This window comes from Prunus mume, linkage group LG2, assembly GCF_029339155.1.
Source record: "Prunus mume cultivar Tortuosa linkage group LG2, ASM2933915v1, whole genome shotgun sequence".
NCBI lineage: Eukaryota > Viridiplantae > Streptophyta > Magnoliopsida > Rosales > Rosaceae > Prunus > Prunus mume.
The window spans coordinates 35,133,907-35,155,328 of NC_142699.1; the positions used below are offsets into that span (position 1 = coordinate 35,133,907).

The following is a 21,422-nucleotide window of genomic DNA, read 5'->3' on the forward strand; positions in this document are numbered from 1 at the left end:
AATTATAGAAAGGGGTATTCAAACTCATGTGTAGAATGGAGTGCACATCTGCTCTAGCTAACTTGACTAAACCTATGTGTGCTACATTCTTTATTACTTTGGTTGCATAAATTGATCTCCTAATAAGCTAATTTCTTTTTTCTTTTATAACAAAATATCAAATTTGGCTTTGACGTCTTCATGAACTGTAAGCCCTTCAGAGCATTATCCCACAAGCATGATGGTTGATGTCACAACACAAATCAATGGAGTTCAATAAACTGTTAATCTCTTCCCCTTTAAGCCCGGCAAATATACCTGAAGGAGTTGCAACAATTTAGGCAGAGGCCTAGACCTATCCTTGGATCAATGCAAAATCGCAGCTTCATTTGTATATAACCAACTTATAAGTGTTTTTTTTTTTTTTAATTTTAATTTAAACAATGGAAATTTACCAAATAAAAACTTGATCTATAAAAACAGTACCAAGTACAGTGCAAGTTCAAATAAAGCAAGGGTCACAAAGTAAGACATCACAAGAAACACCTACAAATATTATTTTGCTTCAGACCATGGATAATCCTTCATCTAGGAAGCCCCAAAATCACAACTGAACTAATTTGAAACGTAACATATCTCGAACCATACACAAGTGCTCTCCTTTATGCTCCATCACCTCAATTAACGCTTTCTGCTGTGTCTCCTGCTCTTCCTCCGGCTCCTCCTATCATCAGAATCAGATTCAGAAGCTGACTCTGTCTCAGAAGATTCAGATGATGAGCTGTTCCTTCTCCGCCATCTTCCCATCTTTTGCTTCTTTTTCTTCCTTCTGTGCCTCCTTTCCTCCTCTGAATCAGAAGATGAACTGTAATCTGAACTACTCTCCTCTGAAGAATAATCAGATCCTGTAATTGATGATGCCCCACTATCAGTGTCAAAAACTGAAGCCTCACTATCACTGCCAGAATCAGAAGCTGCTCGATGCTTCCTCTTGCTTTTCTTTGACTGCTTTTCACCCTTCTCTTCCTTTATATCTGGAATATCCAAATCGTGGGATACTGAGACCTTCATCTTCAGTTTAGGATTCTTGAGTTGTTGGGTCCTAGACGGTCGCGAGATGTAAACACGTTCATTCTGGCATTCATATGTCCAATGCCCGGGCTGGAAACACTTCTGGCATTGTGAAGCCGCACCACTAATGGTAGCTACATTCGACTTAAGGTCTTTTCGTTCACCCAATCTTACTGCCTTTTCAGTACTCATCAAATACATCTGTCTCTTGGCTTCCCTTTTCTCCTGCCATCTGCTGGGTCCTTCTTCCTTCTGCCCATAAGCATTAACGTTGCGTGCAGCAGAAGCAGCTGCCCTTTCAGCCTGAGCTCGACTAAGACCTTTTGCGGCACTCAAGGCTGCAGCCTTGATCCTTTCAGCAGCAGCCTGAGCTTTCTCTTCTTTATTACCCGACATGTTCTAAATCACAATGTTCAAATATGAATACGGACAATTGCCTACTCCGCAAAGGCCAACTGCCTGAAGTTCCAAGAAAATATCAATACCACGATTCCCAGATGCTCTAACACCCTGCATTTAAACATTAATTAGGTTATTCACATTCATCGAATATCAGTGTGCGGGTCAACCATGTCAAAAAATCTCAGAATTAAACAAGTATTTTTTAAGTGAATATCAAGAACGAAAAGGGAGAAGGGCCAAAAGATAAACATTTAAATAAACTATTAAAACCAACAACAATGACCAACATTGCATGCAGAAAGAAGATTGAAACTGCCAAATCGATCAACAATGACCAACATTGGCTAAAATCTACTATAATATAGAACTAGAACTTATTAGACGAAAATTTATCTGTGCTAAACAAATGTTATACAAGATCTCCCTCTAAAAAGTTAGGCAATTTCTATAAGAATCATTATACTATACATTATCTTGGAAAGAAGGAAAAAAAAAAAGGTATAGGAGCATCAAAACTTTTCTTCGTTCCATCTTTTCAACTTAATCATTCCAATGCATTAAATTTTATTTCTTTCTTGAAAAATATGCATGATTTCTTTGTCAATATATGTTTTTGAGTGATTTCAATAAAATATATGCCAATTAACCTAATCGAGCTTCATCATACATATAAATAATAAATTTCATCCAAGCAATTACAGATTTGATTTCCATTAAATTAAAAACAGCACACATCATCCTTATTTTGATTTTGATTTTAAGACTTAACTTGAAATGAGAAATATCTAACATGATTTTCTGAGAAAAGAATAATAGCCCTCAGTGGAAGGATACTGGGCTCGTTTGGCCCAAGCTTTTCTTCCTGCCACGAGGCACATCAAGCACTTCAATCCATGGGGTCTTAAACCAGCTCAACTTCCAAGCGTTTCCATGGGGTCATTTGACTAATTTTTTCAACCTCAGAATCAGGGAAACTGCAACCTAAATGATTTTCCCCTCAAACTGCTAAGGCCGACACGTTCAAGCAACATCAACATTACACTAATTTTTTCAGAATATAAAAAAAGACCCAAGATTTTCCACATTCACACACAATCGAGAACCCAACCTATTAAAAGGAAAAGATAAAGGCTTCTTCCCTACCGATCTAGCAGAAACTGTTGCAGAGAGAGAGATAAGGGCAATCAAGGAAGCAACTTTACAACAATAAATTTCGTACAAAAACCCTAACCAACATATAACAATTATATAAAGAAAAAAAAAACCCAAGAGTTTTAAAAATAAAATAAAAAAGTTACCTTCTTGCGGTTGGATTTCGCTGCGGCAGCTTGAATAAGGGACAACGCTGTTGATTTCGGTTTGGGGAAAATAGGTTTGGTTGCCTTTCTTTTAGTATTAGATTTAGGCGGCTCAACAGAGAAAAGCAGTCGTTTTTTGAATTTATATTCATGAATCAATATTTGATTGGTTTCGTTCATCTTCGAAAAAAAAGAATAGGAACGGTATCTGTAAACTTTCAAATAACTCAAGCACTCATTTAAATAAAAATTTCAAACACAAGAACCAATACATAAATTAATAGTTTATATTCAAGATAAACTAGAACGTTTGTCAATCGGTTTTTTTTTTTTTTTGGGTTCTTTTTAATCTTTAAAATCTGAGTTTTATAACATTGTTTTTAATTTAAAATGCCTCAATTTCACGCACTATGAAAATTGTAAAATGACGCCTATTTTTGTGAAAATTAAACTTCGGAAATTTGATGCTCTAATTTTCACGATTTTTTCCTCTCATTATTTAATAAATTCTACGTTTAAGTTGCCAAACAAGGGAATTTCCAATTTCTCGTCTTAAATTCCCATTTTTAGCTAAATTTGAATTATTTTTCCTCATCCAAACAGAGGGTTAAAGTTTTGGAGGCAGTTGTCTCCTAATTGTATAGCAACTGCAGAACATGTTATTTTTTTTAAAATTAATTTAAATAAAATGTACTAATTTATCTTTATTTAATTAAGAGCATTTGCTTTGAACATGGTCATTAACCAAAGACAATTTGTGAGATTTTGAATGTTTCACCTCCAAGACTTTCTGTGATATATAAAAATATTGGCACAAGCTTTAGCACAATGAAGTGGCTAGTTATAACATAAAAGGGTTTAATCGATAGTGACATTTTTGTTTTGACCATAACACCGTTGGTCTAAGGTTACACTCTTAGTTGGGATGCATATGCCAGAGTTTCTTCAATCATACGTGATCATTGGTAGAGGAGCCTCATATTGTCTTAATTTTAATATTAGATCATTCCGTTATTATAATAGCTCTTTGTGGCTAATTTGTATGGCTCTTTGTAGCTAATAGTTTTTTTGGCTGAATTATGACTGCAATTCCAAAATTTCATACCAAAAAAAAAAAGTACAATACTAATAAATATGCCTGTGTTATGATATGAGTCAATTGTTTACACTATCTTACTTTCACTTTGAAAATTTTCAATATGGTAGCTAAATTGGGTCATGCTTGATTGATAGTAATGAATTTGTATAAAGACTATATTTTAATGTGCGGAGGTTATAGGTCTTTTAGCGCCATTCACATTTCAGAGTTTAGGTTTGAGATGTGGATTTCGATGTTTTGGAGTTCAAGATTTGATTTTTTGTATTTTGAGTTTAAAAGAGAATCTAATTACATAACTACATTCCAATCCAAAACTGCCTTTACTAAAACCCAAATTGAAAGTATAATATTCATGAAAAAATGAAATTAACTTATAAAAAGGATGAATTCCAGTAGAGACTATCGTTGAGATTTCAAGTGCAGATTCAACATTTTGAAGTTTGGATTTCACAACCACCCCAAGACCCCCAAAATGTCAAATCCACACCCAATACTCCAAAATGTCAAGGCTCACACCCAAATTGCCCAAATGCTAAACCATCTGGATATTAAACCAGTGAAGTTTAAGCAAAAACCATACAAGGAAAAAAGGTCTAGTAGACCCTGAAAATTCTTGATGGTGATGATTAACCGATCCAAAAGCAAAAATGCTAACCAGAAGTTTTCTTAAACAAGAGATGGAGCAAATCACATCTCCACATTATCAAAGAAAAGCTCTCTGCTGGACTATGCCCCAATCAGCAGCCTAAAATATTCCCGAGAGAAGATTTGCAGCAGTGGATATGGCAGCTCCAGTTATAGCACCTTGCACAATCTGCTCGTGGGACGACCCCTCCGATGTGAGTGCCAGAGCCACCCCCGTAATCGCTCCGGCAACTGCACTGTTTTTCTGCAGCAAATTTTAAGCACGCACCATAAAAGTAGCGATTCTTAGCATGCCTAATGCTGAAGCGTTCATCATAGAGACCAAAAAAATTATATAACCATTACCCAATCATGCGCCCCACGAGCCTCTGTCAGTCCATATGTGAGACCTGAATACACCCCTGCAGCCAGCCCTGATATGAAAACAAGTTGTTAGCTCCCTTCTTTCGAGTTGCTACTGTGCTACACGCGATTATAAGCAGGAGGAACTGAAACCTAGAGCTTTATTTCAACGGAGGAAACGAATTACACTCAGTCATTAGCATTGGCTACCGTGTAAAGCTGATACAATTTCTTGCTTGTAATTCAAATATAAAATCTACTAACCCCATTGCAAAGATTCCTTTCCAGTATGCTTCACCTGAAAAAAAGTATGACAACTAATCAGCAACTACTAACTACATCATCAGTCATGACCAGAGGCCAGAGCAGTGAATTTTGCAGAGCATGGTGATTTGTTAATATAACGATCGACACCGGAGCACCTTATCGTTTATTAAACTGATTGGTGCTGGATGCAGGTGAATAAATTTGAGTTCCAAACGATCAATAGAGAATCGTGCAATGAAAATACATGGTTGAATTGAACGTTAACTTTAAACTCACCATAGCCTCGAGAGATTTTGTATTGTTTTCACCTGCAAAGGGCACGTAAAACAATCACTTTGAGACGATCGTGCAATGCATAGCAATAACTGAGCCCCCACCAACTAATTTGGAAGGACAAATTAGAATGAATGGTTTGATAAGAAAAACAGAGAGGAGATGACCAGATTCAATAGAACAATGAAGAAATTAACATAACATATACCTCTGAGGTCAGGGAACCGATGCTTTTTGTTGCCTGAGATTTCCGGCGGGATACCGCCACCTCTTGAATCAAGCCCTGCACCTTATAAGAATAATGGTGAACATCCCAAGCCAAAACAAAAAGAGACAAGATACATCAATTACACGCGCACACGAGGATAAGCAAATCTTAAACATTCGTTTTATCCCTCCCTCGAGAGAGAGGCTTCAACTCATTCAAAAGAGAGAACAGAAATAATACCAAGAAAAGAAACTCAAAGTAGAAGGAAATAAATGAGAATATATAGGGAAATGAAGAAGCAAAATATGAGAAGTTGGAAGAGGACAAATTAAGGCACCTTCAGTGGCTGTGAAATAAGCCTCACGTGACACAGCCTGAATAGCTCCGATCTGTCGATTGCAGCAACGAATCAGCCTTATTAACACAATGCTCATGTCACATATTCTACGTACGTACATCCACATGAAGATACATACACACACACACACACACACACACACATACAACACAGAGAGAGAGAGAGAGAGAGAGAGAAGAGGACCCCAGCAGCTTTAAGAAAGCTCTCAGCGATGCGGTTGAGGAGAGGGTGGCCGAAGTCGAAGAAGCCACCTTTCTCGAAGCTACGTAGCTCCTGAAGCAAGGAAGGCCTTGTTTCCAAATTACTGCTGCTCGTGTTCATCATTCACTTCAATACTTGTTTATTTCTTTGATGATTTGTTTTCTCTCCCTACACCCCTTCCTCCCAGATAATATTATATATAGGTATGTATCAAAAGAAAGAATTAAGGATATGAGGTTATCTCTGTACGATGGAACTGATGATGCAGTGAAGATAGATTTTTGGTCCAAGAGTGAAGATAGAGAGTACATGGTACTTGTGAACAAGAGAACAGAACAAAGCAAGTCAGAGTGGACACGTCTACCTGCCGCGTACCCACGTACCCACGTACGTGTCTTTCTTCTGCGAACTTGGAGGCGTCTCCTTTGCAACTGCTTCGCCACCTGTCCCCTTTCCCCTGCAACCAGTTTCTCACTTCGCTTAACCCTCCCCCAATGGAGAAAATACATGATTAGTTTGTTGAAAAACTGAGTTAATTAAACAGCTGAATTAGATTAAGACGCACATCTACGTTCTAACTGAGACTCGTTCGTTAATTTTGGGATGGGTGCTGATTTTTCCACTATCAATTTGTCCACTTATACTCCTTTACAATTTCCAACTCCCTCCACTTACACTCCTTTACAATTTCCAATACAGGGAGTCTAAGTGAACAAAAAATAAGTGGGAAAATATACTCCCTTAGAGCATCTCCAACCGATGTATTAAAAGTGTCATATAGACATTTAACAGTTAGAAATAACATCTCACGTCACTCCAAACAATGTGTAAATGCTGATGTGGAATGAAGGCTAGAGGTTGAGATATTATTTTTGACATCCTAAAAGCAAGATGTCAAATGAATATTTTATTTTATTTTTTTCTTTTCTTTTTAATTAAAATAAATCAACACTAAAATGTAATAAAATAATAATTTAATTTGACATATCGGGTGAAGTGTAAAGTTGCGTAAGATGTCAAATTACCACATCAGCCATCAAATTTAAATTTGACGTTTGATTTTTGACATCTCCATTGGAGATACTCTTAGAGCATCTTCAAGGGAGATGTCAAATGCAAAATGATAAATTTGAATTTGATGACTTATGTAACAATTTGACACTTTGGAAAAAATTAACTCCACCTGAAATGCTAAATATCAAATTATTTTATTATATTTTTAAAAGCAAATGAGGCACATACAATGCATCAAGTTTTAAAAAAGAGTAAATGATAGTGGGGTCCATAACTAATAAAATATTAAAATAACATTTAACATCAAGCTTTTTGATATGTTATTTTTGACATATCTCTTCCAGCCTTCAAATCTATGTAGGATTTGACTATTCGATTAGAGCAACTTTAACCTTCAATTTTTGTCATTTCATGTCCATGTGAAAATTTGACATATCAATTAGAGATGGTTGAAATACTTACTAAAACATTTTACTATAAGCACCCAAAAAGTATGTAGATTCCACGTTAAAATTCATAATTACATACTTTTAAAATTAGAAATGGAACCAACTAAGTAGAGTAGTTAATCTAATTTCAATTCCAATTCCAATTCCTTAATTCTCTGACCTAACTTCCTCTATTCATTGCAGATTGGACATAAAGGAGAATTACCCAGCTTCTTCTTATAAAGAACAGAGGAGATAGCCACGTGGCCATTGAAAGCTCTCCACAAGAAGTGACGGATTTTTGGAGTGAAATCCGCATGCCAAATCAACTTCCAGACATTTGGTCAATGGACATAGAGGAAGAAGGCCTACGCAAAGAGCTACAGTGATGATGGGTATGAATGTTATGATAACCAGATCTTACCGAGTACTTTCCATTTTTCTCATTCGGCCACACCAAGCGATCCGCCTTCGAGATGCTTTCGATAAGGGTCAACTGAATGGCAAGAGCCTCTTGTGTCGATAATAGAGGCCGAATTATATCCAAGTTCCACGATCTTGAATTCCAATCAATAATGGTCTCCACAATCACATTTCTATCCACAATGGCACTAGGAACAAGACATAAAGCACCTCCTTGTATGTTAGTAATCCATTTATCAGTCCATATTCTCGCTTGCGCTCCATTCATAATTTTCCATCTTGCCCCCTTTAGGATCACCTTCCTTCCTTCAATAAGACTAGCCCATGCCCACGACGCCCTACTACCTTTGGTAGACTCCATAAAGTTACACTCAGGGAAGTAATGGGCTCTGATTAAACAGGTCTAGAGAGAATCTGGTTCTGTGAGAAGCCGCCATCACTATTTAGCTAACATAGCCAAATTGAAATCATGAAAGTCACGGAAGCTCATACCCCATTCATGCTTCAGCAGTCCTAGTTCGGTCCAACGTACCCAATAGAGCTTCCTTTCCTCTTGTTTCTGGCCTTACCAGCAATTGGCAATCTCAGCGTTCATCTTCATGCATAACGATTTAGGAAATAAGAAAACTCTCATAGGGTAAGTCGGGACAGCTTGTGCAATGGCTTTGATGAGAACCTCCCTACCGGCTTGTGAAAGAAGGGATTGTTTCCACCTGCTTAATTTAATTAACAACTTCTCCCTCACAAATTGCAACGCCTCCTTCTTAGACCTCTCCAGCATTGTAGGAAGACCCAAGTATTTACCTGGGTCATCTACCATAGTCATACCAAGAATGGCACCCAACTCAGCGCAGATACTTGCAGGTGTATTTGGGCTAAAGAAAAGGCTTAATTTCCCGAAATTTATTCGCTGACCAGATGCACGGTAGTAGCCATCAAGCAACAGTCGCATATTATGGCAGTTCTGAGTATTGGCCTTGATAAAGAAGAGGGCATCATCTGCAAAAGGAAGGTGAGAAAGAATAGGTCGTCTTCTTCCAAACTTTAGACCCTACAAATAATTAGCATCACAAGATTTTTTAATCATGAGGGAGAAGACCTCACGCACAATCAAAAACAAGTACGATGATAGTGGATCTCCTTGTCTGATGCCCCTTGTTAGTGTAAAGGTGTCACCTTGCGCCCCATTCAAAACTAATGAGAATTGCACAGTTCGAACCAAATTCATCACCAAGTTGACCCAACGAACATCGAAACCCATCTTAAGCATTACTGAGGAAACAATTAAGCACATGTTATTGCTTTGCCCTGTTTGGTTTGGAGGCCCCTTAACCTATAGAGTTGATAGGCAGCAAATCTCCTCTGCATACATGGTTGCGGAATTGCATAACCATGGACCTTAACACAAAGGAGGAGAAAAGCCGAATTTTATGCCAGATTGCATACACTTGCTGGAATATATGGAAGACTAGGAATAGGGTGGTTTTTTTACAACTACACACCCCAACCCCAGTAAGTCATCAAGACCATTTTCTGTCCATCCCTCTACCCAAGCTTCATGGGATGCCCCTTCTGAGCCTCTTGTCAAAATAAATGTTGATGCCGCTTGGCAGAAAAGCACTTGTCGTGCGGGGGCTGGCATAATTATTCGTAATTTCCATGGGAGATTTCTGGGGGCCAAATCTGTGGCTTTTCAAGCGGAGAATCCTCTTGTGGTGGAAGCAACTGCGTTATGGGAGGGTTGTAAGTTTGCTAAGAAACGGGGTCACAACATAGTTTGTTTCGAGTCAGATTCTCAGGAGCTTATCAAAAGTGTTTGTGGCTCTTTTGGTCGAGGGAGTTGGACTTTGTACCTGATTCTTACCCTCATCCGCGATGAGCAACGGAATTTTGAAGGGTGCGGGTGGAATTGGACCACCAGGAATTGTAATCAAGCGGCGGATCATCTTGCGTCGCTGGCACTATCGAGGAGTACGGAAGTTTGGGTTGAACGACCCCCCACCTATCTTGTGCACATTCTCTGTAAGTACGGACTTCCCTGTCCTCACCATGCTTAATTTGACTTTTGACTGGTCTTGAATCGTTTTGACATCCTTGTTGTTGGATTGTCTATCCCGGCGTTTGTTTCTAGATCAGTTTAAATGTATTTGCTTGATTTATTTTGTCTCTTCTTGCATTGTCTGTTCCTTGCATGGTCTGCTTTGTTTGCTCTGTATGGGTTTCTTGCTTTGGGGCTTCTTGAATACAAGATCCTTTCGACAAAAATAAATAAATAAATAAAACCTTCCACTATTCATAGCTTCTTTCATTCTATGCCTTAATTGTTTCGAAACATTTCCTAGCGGAATGGAGCTGCCTACAAATTACAATTACTGTACACTTGTGGCTTTTGGGGTTGCAGGGTAATAAGGCAGACTGAAAACCTTCCAAATGCTTTCTTGGATAATTATAAAGTCAATAACTAATTTACAGTGAGCTACAAATTGAAAATTTCCACTCATACTACATTTGACGAAAATTGGCCTCTAAACCCACTCCCTACACACACCCACTCTCTCTCTCTCTCTCTCTCTCTCTCTCTCTATTACAACCACTCACCCACCACTAAAACTTTTTTAACATCAGAGGTATACCCACCGCCATACAGGGCACGTATTGGTGCCCTATCTATCACAAGCCCAACAAGAGCCAACATGAAGAAACACAAACTTGCGAACAAAAGGGGGAACCTCAAAAACCAAAAGCAAAAAAGATAAAATTGGATATAGAAAATCAAATGCTGATTGAATGTTTTACAAAAGCAAATACTTCAAAGCCCCAAAAAGGCCAAGTGAAGAAGAGAAGACAGGCCCCACATTGTGAGAGTATGACTTTCTTTTTTCCGCATCGCAATGGCACACTATACAGTATTCGCTCCTACCATCGATGGAAGCCAGCCATAGACCAAAATTCATCCTCTTCTGCAGGTTCACTTCTTCTCTTCCAAAGTATGTTCATCTGTTGCCTAGGACCTCTTTCTGGCACCAAGCACACATTCACAAGTTGCATCAAGAACATAAAGTAGTAACTGCACTGGCTATGGTTCTAAAATACAACTCAGGATCCATTTACAGCCATTTCTGGTGAGGATTTCGGTGGTATCAATGGGCAATCCTCTCCACCCAACTGTCTATTCTCTGATGTGCCATGCAAGCGATCAGAGCAGCCTCTAGAAGTGGCAGGCTCCTTCTCTCTATTATCCTCATCCTCTGAATTGTTGCTATCAGCACAGCTCCTAGAAACAGCATGCTCATTTTCTTGATTTTTCCCTTCACCTGAGTTGCTGACCCCATCAGCTGTGTGAGTTGTATGCATGTTGCTTGCAGTTTTCTTATTCGGTAGCACTGCCTGGCTTAAAGTTGTACACAAAGCAGCAAACACACTTTCTTTTGGCTTGGAGTTTTTACCTAACCGTTGCCTCTTTGCAAGCTCAGGCTCCCTATCCTTAGAAGCCAATTTCCGCTTCAACCTAAGGGACTCCATTGTTCCTTCATCTTCATCGGAGGTTTCCGGATGTTTCCTGGGCGGTGGCTTGTAGTCTTCGTCATCCTCATCATCATCATAATCTACCAGCCCGACAGATCTTGGACTACAAAATTCAAGATGAAAGTATGGGTTATATAGCAAAAATATTCTGAAAAAGCACTCTCTGATAAACTAAATACGAACAGTACAATACCTGGATGGTGGATGGTTTGCAGCAACACCATTGGATAATACAGGCTGAGGTTGTGCCTGTACTTTTTGGGTGTTTGGCATGGATGCAGATGCTGTATCTTCTTCATCACTGATTACCAAGTTCCATATTCAGTGGCTATGGGCAGCAAAACTTAGCAGCAAAGAGCGCTGTCAATCTCAATAGACGTTCAGCACAAAAACATACCTGTCCTCATTAAAATAATCTTCTTCTTCTTTCTCCAAAGCACGCTCATCAGTTCGTTTTCTAGGGTCTGACACATTGGTGCTTCCTTTTGGTCCAAAACTTTCTAGGCACTGCAAAAGCACTTGTCAACTTGTCAATACAAAAGCTCTAAATCTAGGAGTGGAAGAACTCTAGGAGGAGCATAGTACCTGCTCATATTTTACTTTTAGTGCTTGAACGGATGCAAAAAACTCAAATTTAACCAACTGATCCCAGAATGAATCAACCAAGTATTTGACCAATGCTTTCAGATTTTCCTGCAAAAACAAAAGCATGGATTAGACGATAACTTCAAGACATGCTTTATCTCCAAATAATAAGGTCTAAAAGAGAGTGGAACCTTCCGAATGAACTCAAAAAGTTCTAAAACAGCAGAGTTGAGCAGGTTATATCGATTTCCATTACCAACAAATGCACCTACAATCGGCTTGAGAAGGTTGTTCTTAACAATATGATTTATCAGATGCTCATCCTGCAGATTTATACATTATTCCAATAGTTACATGAATAACCTAGCCCACCAAAAAATAATGTATCATGGAGAGAGAGAGAGAGAGAGAGATACAAAGATAATCCTTAATATTCTTATATGGTACAATTAGTTGACAACTTGTTACACGGCTTTTTTGGGGTCTATAAACTTGTCCACAGCATTGTCAATTGCAAAAGATCATCTCAAACAGCTAAACTGCCCTTTGTAGCCAACATGACGCAGAAACAAAAACCATTTTGTATTACAACTACTATCATATGTAAAAAAAATAAATTCAATGCAACTGCTATGCTCAAATCAAAACAATCCATACCATGCATTCACCTCTAGTCTTGTATGGAAATTCACTCATCTTAACTTCCCTTGAAGACCATTTGGGTCTATTTCAAATCCTAACTGAACTAAAGGACGAATGAAACTTTTTTTACAATCAACACAAACTCACATGACGGGATAGAATAGTGCGAACAAATCGAACTGCAGCAACAACTAGATACTTTTCCCTTCTTTGTGTTACCAACAAAACTTTATCTATGACGTTATTAAGAAGAAAGTTACACCTGCAAATGACAAAACCCAAACATTAAAATGTCACAGGTCAGCAGCAGAAATCCATTTATGAAAATTGAAGAGGAATCCAAGATGTTACTTTATTCTGTATGGATGGTGAAGAACACAAAAGCAGAGCAATTCACATATGTTTGACAGTATTTCAGGCTTTGCGACATTTTGATCAATTGATTGAGCATTGCCTTCCAAAGGACATGACGCTGTTATAACATCAATTAACTGACCCAGATGCTTCTCATAGAAAATCTCAATAATTGCATCTCTCTGTAGGAAAAGCAAACGAGATAAAAAATACTCAATAACCAACTCATCCAGATACAAGCATAAAAACAAGGCTTGAAAAAAAAATTATTCCTTACATGCAAGTTTTACTGACATGATTTTCCAACAATTCAGCAGAAATATAATAAACTACAATTCAACATTCAAAATGTTACACCTGCATAAATAAATTCATACGTATTGCAGACTCCAAATGCAGCTTCACTATATATGAAGCTTCTACAATTGTGAATTTGTGCTAATAAAAAATTAACAATACTCTACATAAAAGAGCAATCCAAAGATTTACGAGATGGAACAGAGCAAAATAGGTCATGAAAAGTAACAGCAACAGAGATTTGAATAAAGTGAACATGAAAAATGCACAACTAGAACTTCCCCAAAATGAAAATGGACGCAAAATCATTGAATATAAAACAAAACAATGACCTCGCCCGAGTGCGCTGAAAACACAACAATAAAAAGTAGATCATATCAACGAAATCTACAATTAACCAGACACCTGAAGGTATAGTGAATGAATTAGATAGTAGTAAAGGTAATCTCCTATTCGATGGTTCAATAACCAAATTCATAAAGCCTCTCATTATGTTTCTAATATTATACATCTAATATGTAACAAGTTCTAGTGAATATAGCAACAAGAAAGTTACGTTATTCAGGAAATAGAAGCTCCTAAAACAAAAAAGGCAATTATTCATATCCTCCAAATAGTGTTAACATGTTCACTAAAAAATTCGGCTGCAAATGTTACATGCATACATATGACCACATGCACAAAGATACATGAACACTTACATGCATATATACAAATACACTATGCCCCTCTAACCTAGGTGGACCTGCTGGTAAAGTTACTGGTACGGCATTAGTTGATTGTGATGGAGAAGTTGGAATTTAAGAATGAAAAGAGTGTATAGGAAAGGACATGAGAGGAGACAAAAGATGAAATCCACTGTAAGCTATTAATACATAGGGAGACAATAGGTGAGTTCCCCTAGAGAGTGACAGTAATATAGTGCATCTTGATGATTTTCCAGGCACAATTCATGGCTAAGAAAAAGTGGTACACAAAAGATAGAAGAATAGCCATAACTACAAATTTCTTGACATACTCATGTATAAACTTAATCATTCAAAAATATATTTATTGAACAAAAATTTACTAGAGCAGATACCTGTGCTCCTGACAATGTGTATGAATCTAGTAGACTACGAAGAATTTCTAGAAACTGACAGTGCATGTCTTCCCCAAAATCTGTAATCATTCCTTTAACCTGTAAGTAGAGCATTAAATATCAATATTCATAGAGGTAACACAAACGCTTGCATTGGCATTTATAAATTTCAAATGTGGATCTCAAAAAAGATTCTATGCCTGCTCCCATGCAGTTTATCAAACTGGGATGCAAGCACATCTCAAATTATACAAATTAAGGGGAAAAAAATAGAATCCTTTCAGATATGCTTGCTATGATCATTAAATATGCATATGGAAACATTCCATCAGAAGCTAAGTATCAAAGCTAAACCATTACTTTTCATCTTTTCATTTCAAAAAAATAAAAATAAAAAACACTAATCCTTAAACTAATACCAGTTTTAACTTTGCAGTGCATACAATCCTCAAAACAAAGCTTCACAAATATAACCTGTGTTCTTGCTTAATTAGGTCCATATTTAGGTCCATAAAACAGGGTTTAGGCCAATTGAAATTTGAATAATTCACTAGGTTTAACACAGTTCAACTATAAGATTTCTTTCGAGCTCAACTAACACAGGTTATTGTCTGGTGCACGTGTCATTTCATATACAAACACTAAATTAAAAAAGTGCATACCAAGAGTCCTAGAAGTGGTATTCCTTCCTGACGAACAACATATGAACGAAGAAGGTTTGGATCCTGATTCATGAAAAGATTGAGGATATCTGTCCTGCATCCATTTAATCACCAATTGTCAGGACTATGACACAACGAAAGAAACAGATAAGCAGAATGACAAGCACCAGACTACAGAGAACAGATACTTTAAGTTCATGATTACCCAGTTAGTACAAGCTTTTTATCTTGACTCTGCAAAGCATCGGTTACAATGTCAAAGATTCCTTCATTCATGAGATCCCTACAGGAATTTAGGTTTTCACTCTTAGAAACACAGGCATTAGATAAGATAAAAGAATATTAGCCAACCCCTGTAAAGATAAGCAGCCAAAAATATGAAAAAGGCAACAGAGAGCTGCAAAACATAATGGAGGTTCAAGAAATATAACTTCAGGGATTGTTTACCTAAACAGGCGGAGCTGCTGGACCATTGGCAGGCTTTTGCTTAAACTACAAAACTCATGCAAGAAATATACCTACAATACGAAGGGGAAAAAATGATAACCACATCAACATTGAGGTACATCAAGAAAATTATCCACACTGCACTAACAAATTCTAAGGTCGCTATCATTGCTATGGCTATGGTCTCTTTCACGACATCAAAATCCTAATGATTATATCAAAATTCAGAAATGACATTAAAAAAGTAACCATGTTACCAGCAAGATAGTGTTTAAATTTGCGACATTAATAAATACTAAATCTTTATTTTTCATTTCTAATTAAACTGTCAGAGGAAGAAGAAAATCAAATGAAACAGAAAGATAAATTACACAATCTAAACGACCAATTACATATTTGTGAACTATCCCTTCGGGAAGTGCACTGCATCATGCCTCAGATAAACAATGGAAGAGCGATTATGGAAATCAAAATTACCAAGTTCCTTTTAGATTCTGCAGAGGTGGATGGTGACCTTAACCTAGCAAACAATTCCTGAATAAAGGTACTGTCGTCCTTCAGCAAAGAAACAACCTACAACAGATTAGGAACATTAGGATTATTGTAACACACAGCCCTCCACATGTTTAAAGAATGAGTTGTAAAATCTTACAATAGCATTGTTTGCATGAATTATGGAATTGAGATTTCCAACCGTGGCCTCATCCAGTACTCTAGCCAAAACAACATCCTAAAGAAGTAGTCGAAAGTAAGTCTTACTACCAAAGAAGTAGGTAAAATGAAAAAGTTAAATGGAACAAAAGACGAACCTTTAAATATCCAACTTTATACGTCTGGTGTATCTTTGACAGAACCATATGATCTTTAATTGGTATGGCCTGTGCAAAGTAAATTTATAAATACAGATACATGAGATAGAAGAAACAACTCCCATATGCATTAAGACGCTCTCCAACATTTCTAGTCCTTACCCCCAAATCCCAACCACACAACCTAAAGAAAATTATTACCTCCTTAAAAACAACATGCTCTTTTAGAAAGTTACGATGGTGTTGGACATGAGGTACTTCAGGGTCATCTGCAATCCAAAATTCTAGTATTTCAACACATCAAAATAATACTGAATCATAATGAACTAAGAACCGAAGTACCAGGCGACAACTAAATTGAATTCCAATACAGAAGGTTATCATGAAAGAACACAAACCAATAACAGAACTCACACTCAAGGGAACCAATGACATCCATGATTAAATCATCACCAAATATTTTCTCAAAGATCTGAGGACTATTCAGCAGAACTGCAGGTAGGAAAACACATATCAGTCAGTAATAAAAGGAAATACATACATTTATGTGGCATATTTTGAGGGTAAAATACCATAAAGGAATACTTACTGATCCCCCTTACTATTTTGTATATCATGTGAAGACCATCAACATTTTCTAAGTCTTCACAGATTCTAAATAGGGCCATGAGCTTTCGGAAAAACTCTTGCTGCGTTGATATTAAAAGACTCATCAGAAAAAACCAACAAGCTGCATATGAAGGTTACAATACGACAAATTTTATGATTAAATCTAACTAAATTCGACCTACTGCAACAATTTATTTTTTATTGAAATGAAATAACCTTGCTAACTAATCCACTATCCATTTCTTCGGAGATCCACAAAGTTATACAAAGCTTACATCAGTCAATATCAGTTCTGTCAATCGCATCTGATCAGCAATGCCACTCTCAGCTACAGTCTGCATCACATACGCACATGCATTGTCATCACTTCGCATGTAACTTGCATAAATATAAGACATTCCACAAGGGAAAAACGAAAGATAAGAAAAGCTTGAACATAAAGTGAAAATATGGAAAGCAAGAAAGATAAAACCAATAATATGAGATGCAAAAGAACTGTCCCACCTTCAGGATTAAAGGAAGTGTCGATAGCTCAACCACAGGTAGCTCTCTTAACTCACTGTTTGCACTGTGAAATGTCTCATCTACAGATATCACAGAAGATGAACAATTCATGCTCCGAATTTGAAACAAATAAATTTAAAGAGCGCGAGCGAGCACAATGTGACCAAAAATCAATGACAAAGAAATCTGAAGGAATTTAGAAAAGAATGAGTGTAATGTCCCTCCACATTTGTTCCCCATTTCTTCAAGATATTTCTACCTTTCTATGCTACACATGTTCATCATTTGAATTTCAACAGAACTTTATTGCTATTCATATTACTTGAAACAATTCCACTCCTTCGCACAACAGAAAAATCTATGATAGTTAGAACACTATTCATTCTCAGCACATAAAAGTTGAAATATTAATCAACCAATGGCTAGAACTTGCCTAACTTCAATTGCTTAGGGCGTTGCCCAAATTCATTCTTCGGGCATTTTACAGGGATAAGCCTGCTGAAAGGTACCTTAACAGTTTCATCATGCATTCTTGTATTAAATATCTTGTTTTCTGGAGCAACTTGTTAGTCTTATAATATAGAGATTACAGAAAACTCTGTAGGGTTCCACTTCCACAAACAAAGAAAACTAGGTCTTTAATCAATTACTCGTGACAGAGAATTCTTTCATCAAGAAAAATATCGTCAAGCACTTTAGTTAAAAAATAAATGAAAAACACAACATGTAGTAATAGTATTCACTAAAAATAAGATTAAAAATACAAATATCGGACCTCTGTAGATATTGATCACTTCTCTCTGACAAACTTTAAAATCTACAGAGGTCAGTTATTTCAAAAGCAGAAAAAGGAAAGGGAATACATTTTAAATCATTTTGCAAACACTTACTGTTAAGAGAATTAAAATGTAAATTCCTTTGGACACTGCATATGTGGTCCCTGAATAGAGCACGGAAAATAATTAGTAGAATCAGAAGATCAAGGACCATGTTAAAAGGAAGAACAAGGGAAAAATTTTTGTAGTTACCATATGTAAGAGCAGCCAGTAGACTCCTGAAAGCTGAGAGCTAATTCCGTAGAATATTCTGGATCCCTCCATGAGATAATTGTATCTTAACAAGAAATAATCCAAACTCCACAATTCAGTATCAATTCTAGCCACTTGAGGACACCATATAATAGCAAATTAACGTTATATTATCTATCTATTAAAAAATAAAATACCTTCTTGCTTTCTGTAGATATCATCCGAACTGATACGATGCAGAAGTAACGTCTCATTATCTTCTTCATCAATAACAAATAAACCCAGCTCTTCTGATCTCTGTGTCACAACAGTTGTATTCAATCATAATGCATATCAAGAAATCATTTCTAAGGAAACTTGACTCCAAACAACTCATTTCTCACAAATTTACTATGTCCCTATCAGATTGGCATAGCTTTAAACCAATGAGATTAACAAACCTCCATATAGTCAACCGTAACATGGCCTGTTCCCTGATCATCCCATTTTCCATCTTCATTCAAACGGTATACCTTAACACGCTGAGATACATAAAATAAAAATTAGACCAAAAACTTCTACCACATTCTATATACCAATATTACAACTGCAAATTTAAACTATAAGATGCTACCCGGAGCAGATACAAATCGGGTATCAACATGGCACTAGCACTCCATAGATAATTTATATATCATGTGACATGTCAACATCTTTTCTCCACCCAACACTTCACCGAAAATGCTGAACCTGACTTGGAGGTTGTGATGTTTTTCAAAAAGGACAGCAACGATAATGAGGATAATGAGGATTGTTAGCCCAGTGAAGTTCTTTATTATTCTGGAAGGGTCTTTTCTTGTATTTTGATTTAACTAGATGTATTGGTTTGATTAAGTTATAACTGCTGCTTTGCATACTTAAATGAAATCATTTACCATATAAGTTTAGATAAATTAGTTGCATCTAGCCATGTAACGTCACAATCTTTTTGAGATTCTACAACCCACCATGTTCATGTTGTGTTGGTTCTTCGAAGCACATAAACAAGTAAAAGTGTAAATTCACAATCAATTGAGTCACTATAATACCATAAAGAGATAATTACCAAAGACAATAGTTTTATATGCATATGCAAAATTCTAAGAACTCACAAATACATACAAAATATAAAAAATGAGGATAAAATAGAAATAATTATATTTAAAATATGTGATGGAAAAGTTTCCTTAAGAAAAATTTAAATTAATGGCATTGCTTTCCATTTTCTTAACATGGTAAATAGGGTTAAGGCAATAAATTTCAGTAATGTCACAAAATGTGTCACTTGTTCAACGCAGTTCCTTAAGATTATTAAATTTAACATCATTCTGCTCAGAAATCTAGTTGTTATTACGGGAAAATATAACGGTCCAAAAGCTAGTAATCTAGTACAATGAAATTGGTATTGTAGAGATCACCAACTTAAAAGAAAATAATAGATGCCATCGAAAGGTTGTAAAGTCAATCTACGTCATCAACACGTCATCTGATGAGGAAATTTTCTAAGGAAGACCAATACTGCAGCACAAACAAAACGACAACAACGACAGCAATCCTCCAAATTCTTCGGTTCCCAAGTTAGAGAAAACAGAAATATCCAAAAAACCAAAACCAAATTAAGCTGGGGCCCACATTTCAAGGTCCAGAACCTAACTAAATTAGGCGTGAGAAAAGGTATAAATATTTGCATGGAGCTCAAACAAGCTGTGCATAACGAAAGAATTCAAATATACTGCTCAGCCTACCCCACAAAAATCTACCAATGAACTCTTTCCCATGACAAATCAACTATAATCCTCCTCCTTCAACTTATACGGAAGTAGTATCAACCACAGAGACCAAGAGCTTTAACAATTCCCAATTACAAAAATAAACTCTATCACATCCTTCAACCTAAAGCAGTGCCTTTGTCAATACTTCAATACTACAACTTCCCTCAACAGATCAAAAGATACTTTTAGAAAATACCAGCACATGGAAACGGCAATTATAGTCACCTTTCCAGTGAAGAACAGCATCCTTTCTATTAATAGAACAGAAAACAAGTAACACTCTGTATCTATTGACTCTCTTGTTAAACGGTGCCACACACTTCACTGCAACACCTCTAAGAGCTCAACCAGCTGATATGATATGAACACTACTTTTAAAACTTAAAGACGCCTCGGAGAACACAAGCAAGATTTAGTTTTGCATCGAAATCCTAACGAAATAGAATTTGAAATGTTATCATTTCCCAAACACATATAGCCAGCTCCACCCAAATGGAATTAAATTAGCTAACAAAATTAAACAGAAAGCAAAACCAAATATCCAATTGAGAGTGAACAAAATCAACCCCGAGCTTCAAAATTCGAAAATAACAAAAAAGACTGTATACACTGCGATTCTAGGTCAAAGTATTGAGCTTCCTAATTTTGTAGAAAAGCACACTCACCTGCATCGAATTGGTATTGGCCTGTGATTTCTCCGGCGCGCCCATCGGAGCTCCCTACTCTGCGATTCAAATTTCGTAGCTAAAATTGGGTAATTGGGTAAGAGTCTGAATCGAACAGGAGAATTTGACAAAACTTTCAATTAGGGTTTTGAGGGCGGGGCAAAAGAGAGAAGATGAGGGCAGAGGTAGGTGATTAGGGTTCCCGGAGATCAGTAGAAAACCCTAACCGCCATTAACGTAGCAGTGTGAACCTAAGAATTTTCTCGCGCTTTCTCTCTCTCTCACACTCTCTCTCCGCTTTTTATTCTTTTCTGTGCAAGTGTCTGAGCCCCGACCTTCACCTTCGATAATTAGAAGAAAAGTGGAAAACTATTACGCATGTTAGAAATTGTCATATGCCCGTTATGCCCCTTGTT

General features: G+C 36.9%; 4 protein-coding genes across 7 annotated transcripts; all 4 read right to left on the reverse strand.

Moving 5' to 3' along the window:
• Positions 1–429: 429 nt before the first annotated feature.
• Positions 430–2,928, reverse strand: LOC103323130 (uncharacterized). The gene is made up of 2 exons (XM_008225096.3): positions 2,751–2,928; positions 430–1,560 (listed from the first exon to the last, which is right to left on the reverse strand). Exon 2 carries the CDS (start codon positions 1,444–1,446, stop codon positions 661–663), a length of 786 nt encoding a protein of 261 aa, XP_008223318.2. The 5' UTR covers positions 1,447–1,560; positions 2,751–2,928; the 3' UTR covers positions 430–660.
• A 1,218-nt stretch (positions 2,929–4,146) lies between these two features.
• On the reverse strand, positions 4,147–6,428 carry ATOEP16-2 (Mitochondrial import inner membrane translocase subunit Tim17/Tim22/Tim23 family protein). Of its 2 annotated transcripts, none has more exons than XM_008225094.3 (7): positions 6,126–6,428; positions 5,922–5,973; positions 5,585–5,659; positions 5,380–5,411; positions 5,101–5,134; positions 4,840–4,907; positions 4,147–4,738 (listed from the first exon to the last, which is right to left on the reverse strand). In XM_008225094.3, the coding sequence occupies exons 1-7, from the start codon at positions 6,264–6,266 to the stop codon at positions 4,595–4,597; spliced, it is 546 nt and encodes a 181-aa protein (XP_008223316.2). In that variant the 5' UTR covers positions 6,267–6,428; the 3' UTR covers positions 4,147–4,594. The 2 variants fall into 2 exon arrangements, with proteins under 2 accessions (XP_008223316.2, XP_088902508.1); XM_089046382.1 differs by having other exon boundaries at positions 5,585–5,665.
• A 2,145-nt stretch (positions 6,429–8,573) lies between these two features.
• LOC148920148 (uncharacterized) lies at positions 8,574–9,954 on the reverse strand. Its single transcript, XM_089044555.1, has 2 exons — positions 9,862–9,954; positions 8,574–9,059 (listed from the first exon to the last, which is right to left on the reverse strand). Exons 1-2 carry the CDS (start codon positions 9,952–9,954, stop codon positions 8,574–8,576), a joined length of 579 nt encoding a protein of 192 aa, XP_088900681.1.
• A 789-nt stretch (positions 9,955–10,743) lies between these two features.
• On the reverse strand, positions 10,744–21,358 carry LOC103323128 (binding protein). Of its 3 annotated transcripts, none has more exons than XM_089044698.1 (25): positions 21,007–21,358; positions 18,992–19,072; positions 18,749–18,848; positions 18,552–18,636; positions 18,414–18,463; positions 18,299–18,331; positions 17,524–17,603; positions 17,295–17,354; positions 17,000–17,099; positions 16,825–16,902; positions 16,612–16,679; positions 16,411–16,479; positions 16,254–16,331; positions 16,079–16,174; positions 15,602–15,672; positions 15,360–15,437; positions 15,155–15,248; positions 14,493–14,591; positions 13,112–13,296; positions 12,908–13,022; positions 12,310–12,441; positions 12,119–12,226; positions 11,931–12,040; positions 11,727–11,834; positions 10,744–11,636 (listed from the first exon to the last, which is right to left on the reverse strand). In XM_089044698.1, the coding sequence occupies exons 1-25, from the start codon at positions 21,049–21,051 to the stop codon at positions 11,105–11,107; spliced, it is 2,655 nt and encodes an 884-aa protein (XP_088900824.1). In that variant the 5' UTR covers positions 21,052–21,358; the 3' UTR covers positions 10,744–11,104. The 3 variants fall into 3 exon arrangements, with proteins under 3 accessions (XP_088900824.1, XP_088900825.1, XP_008223315.2); XM_089044699.1 differs by lacking the exon at positions 21,007–21,358 and adding an exon at positions 19,992–20,012; XM_008225093.2 differs by lacking the exon at positions 18,299–18,331.
• Between the last annotated feature and the right edge of the window lie 64 nt (positions 21,359–21,422).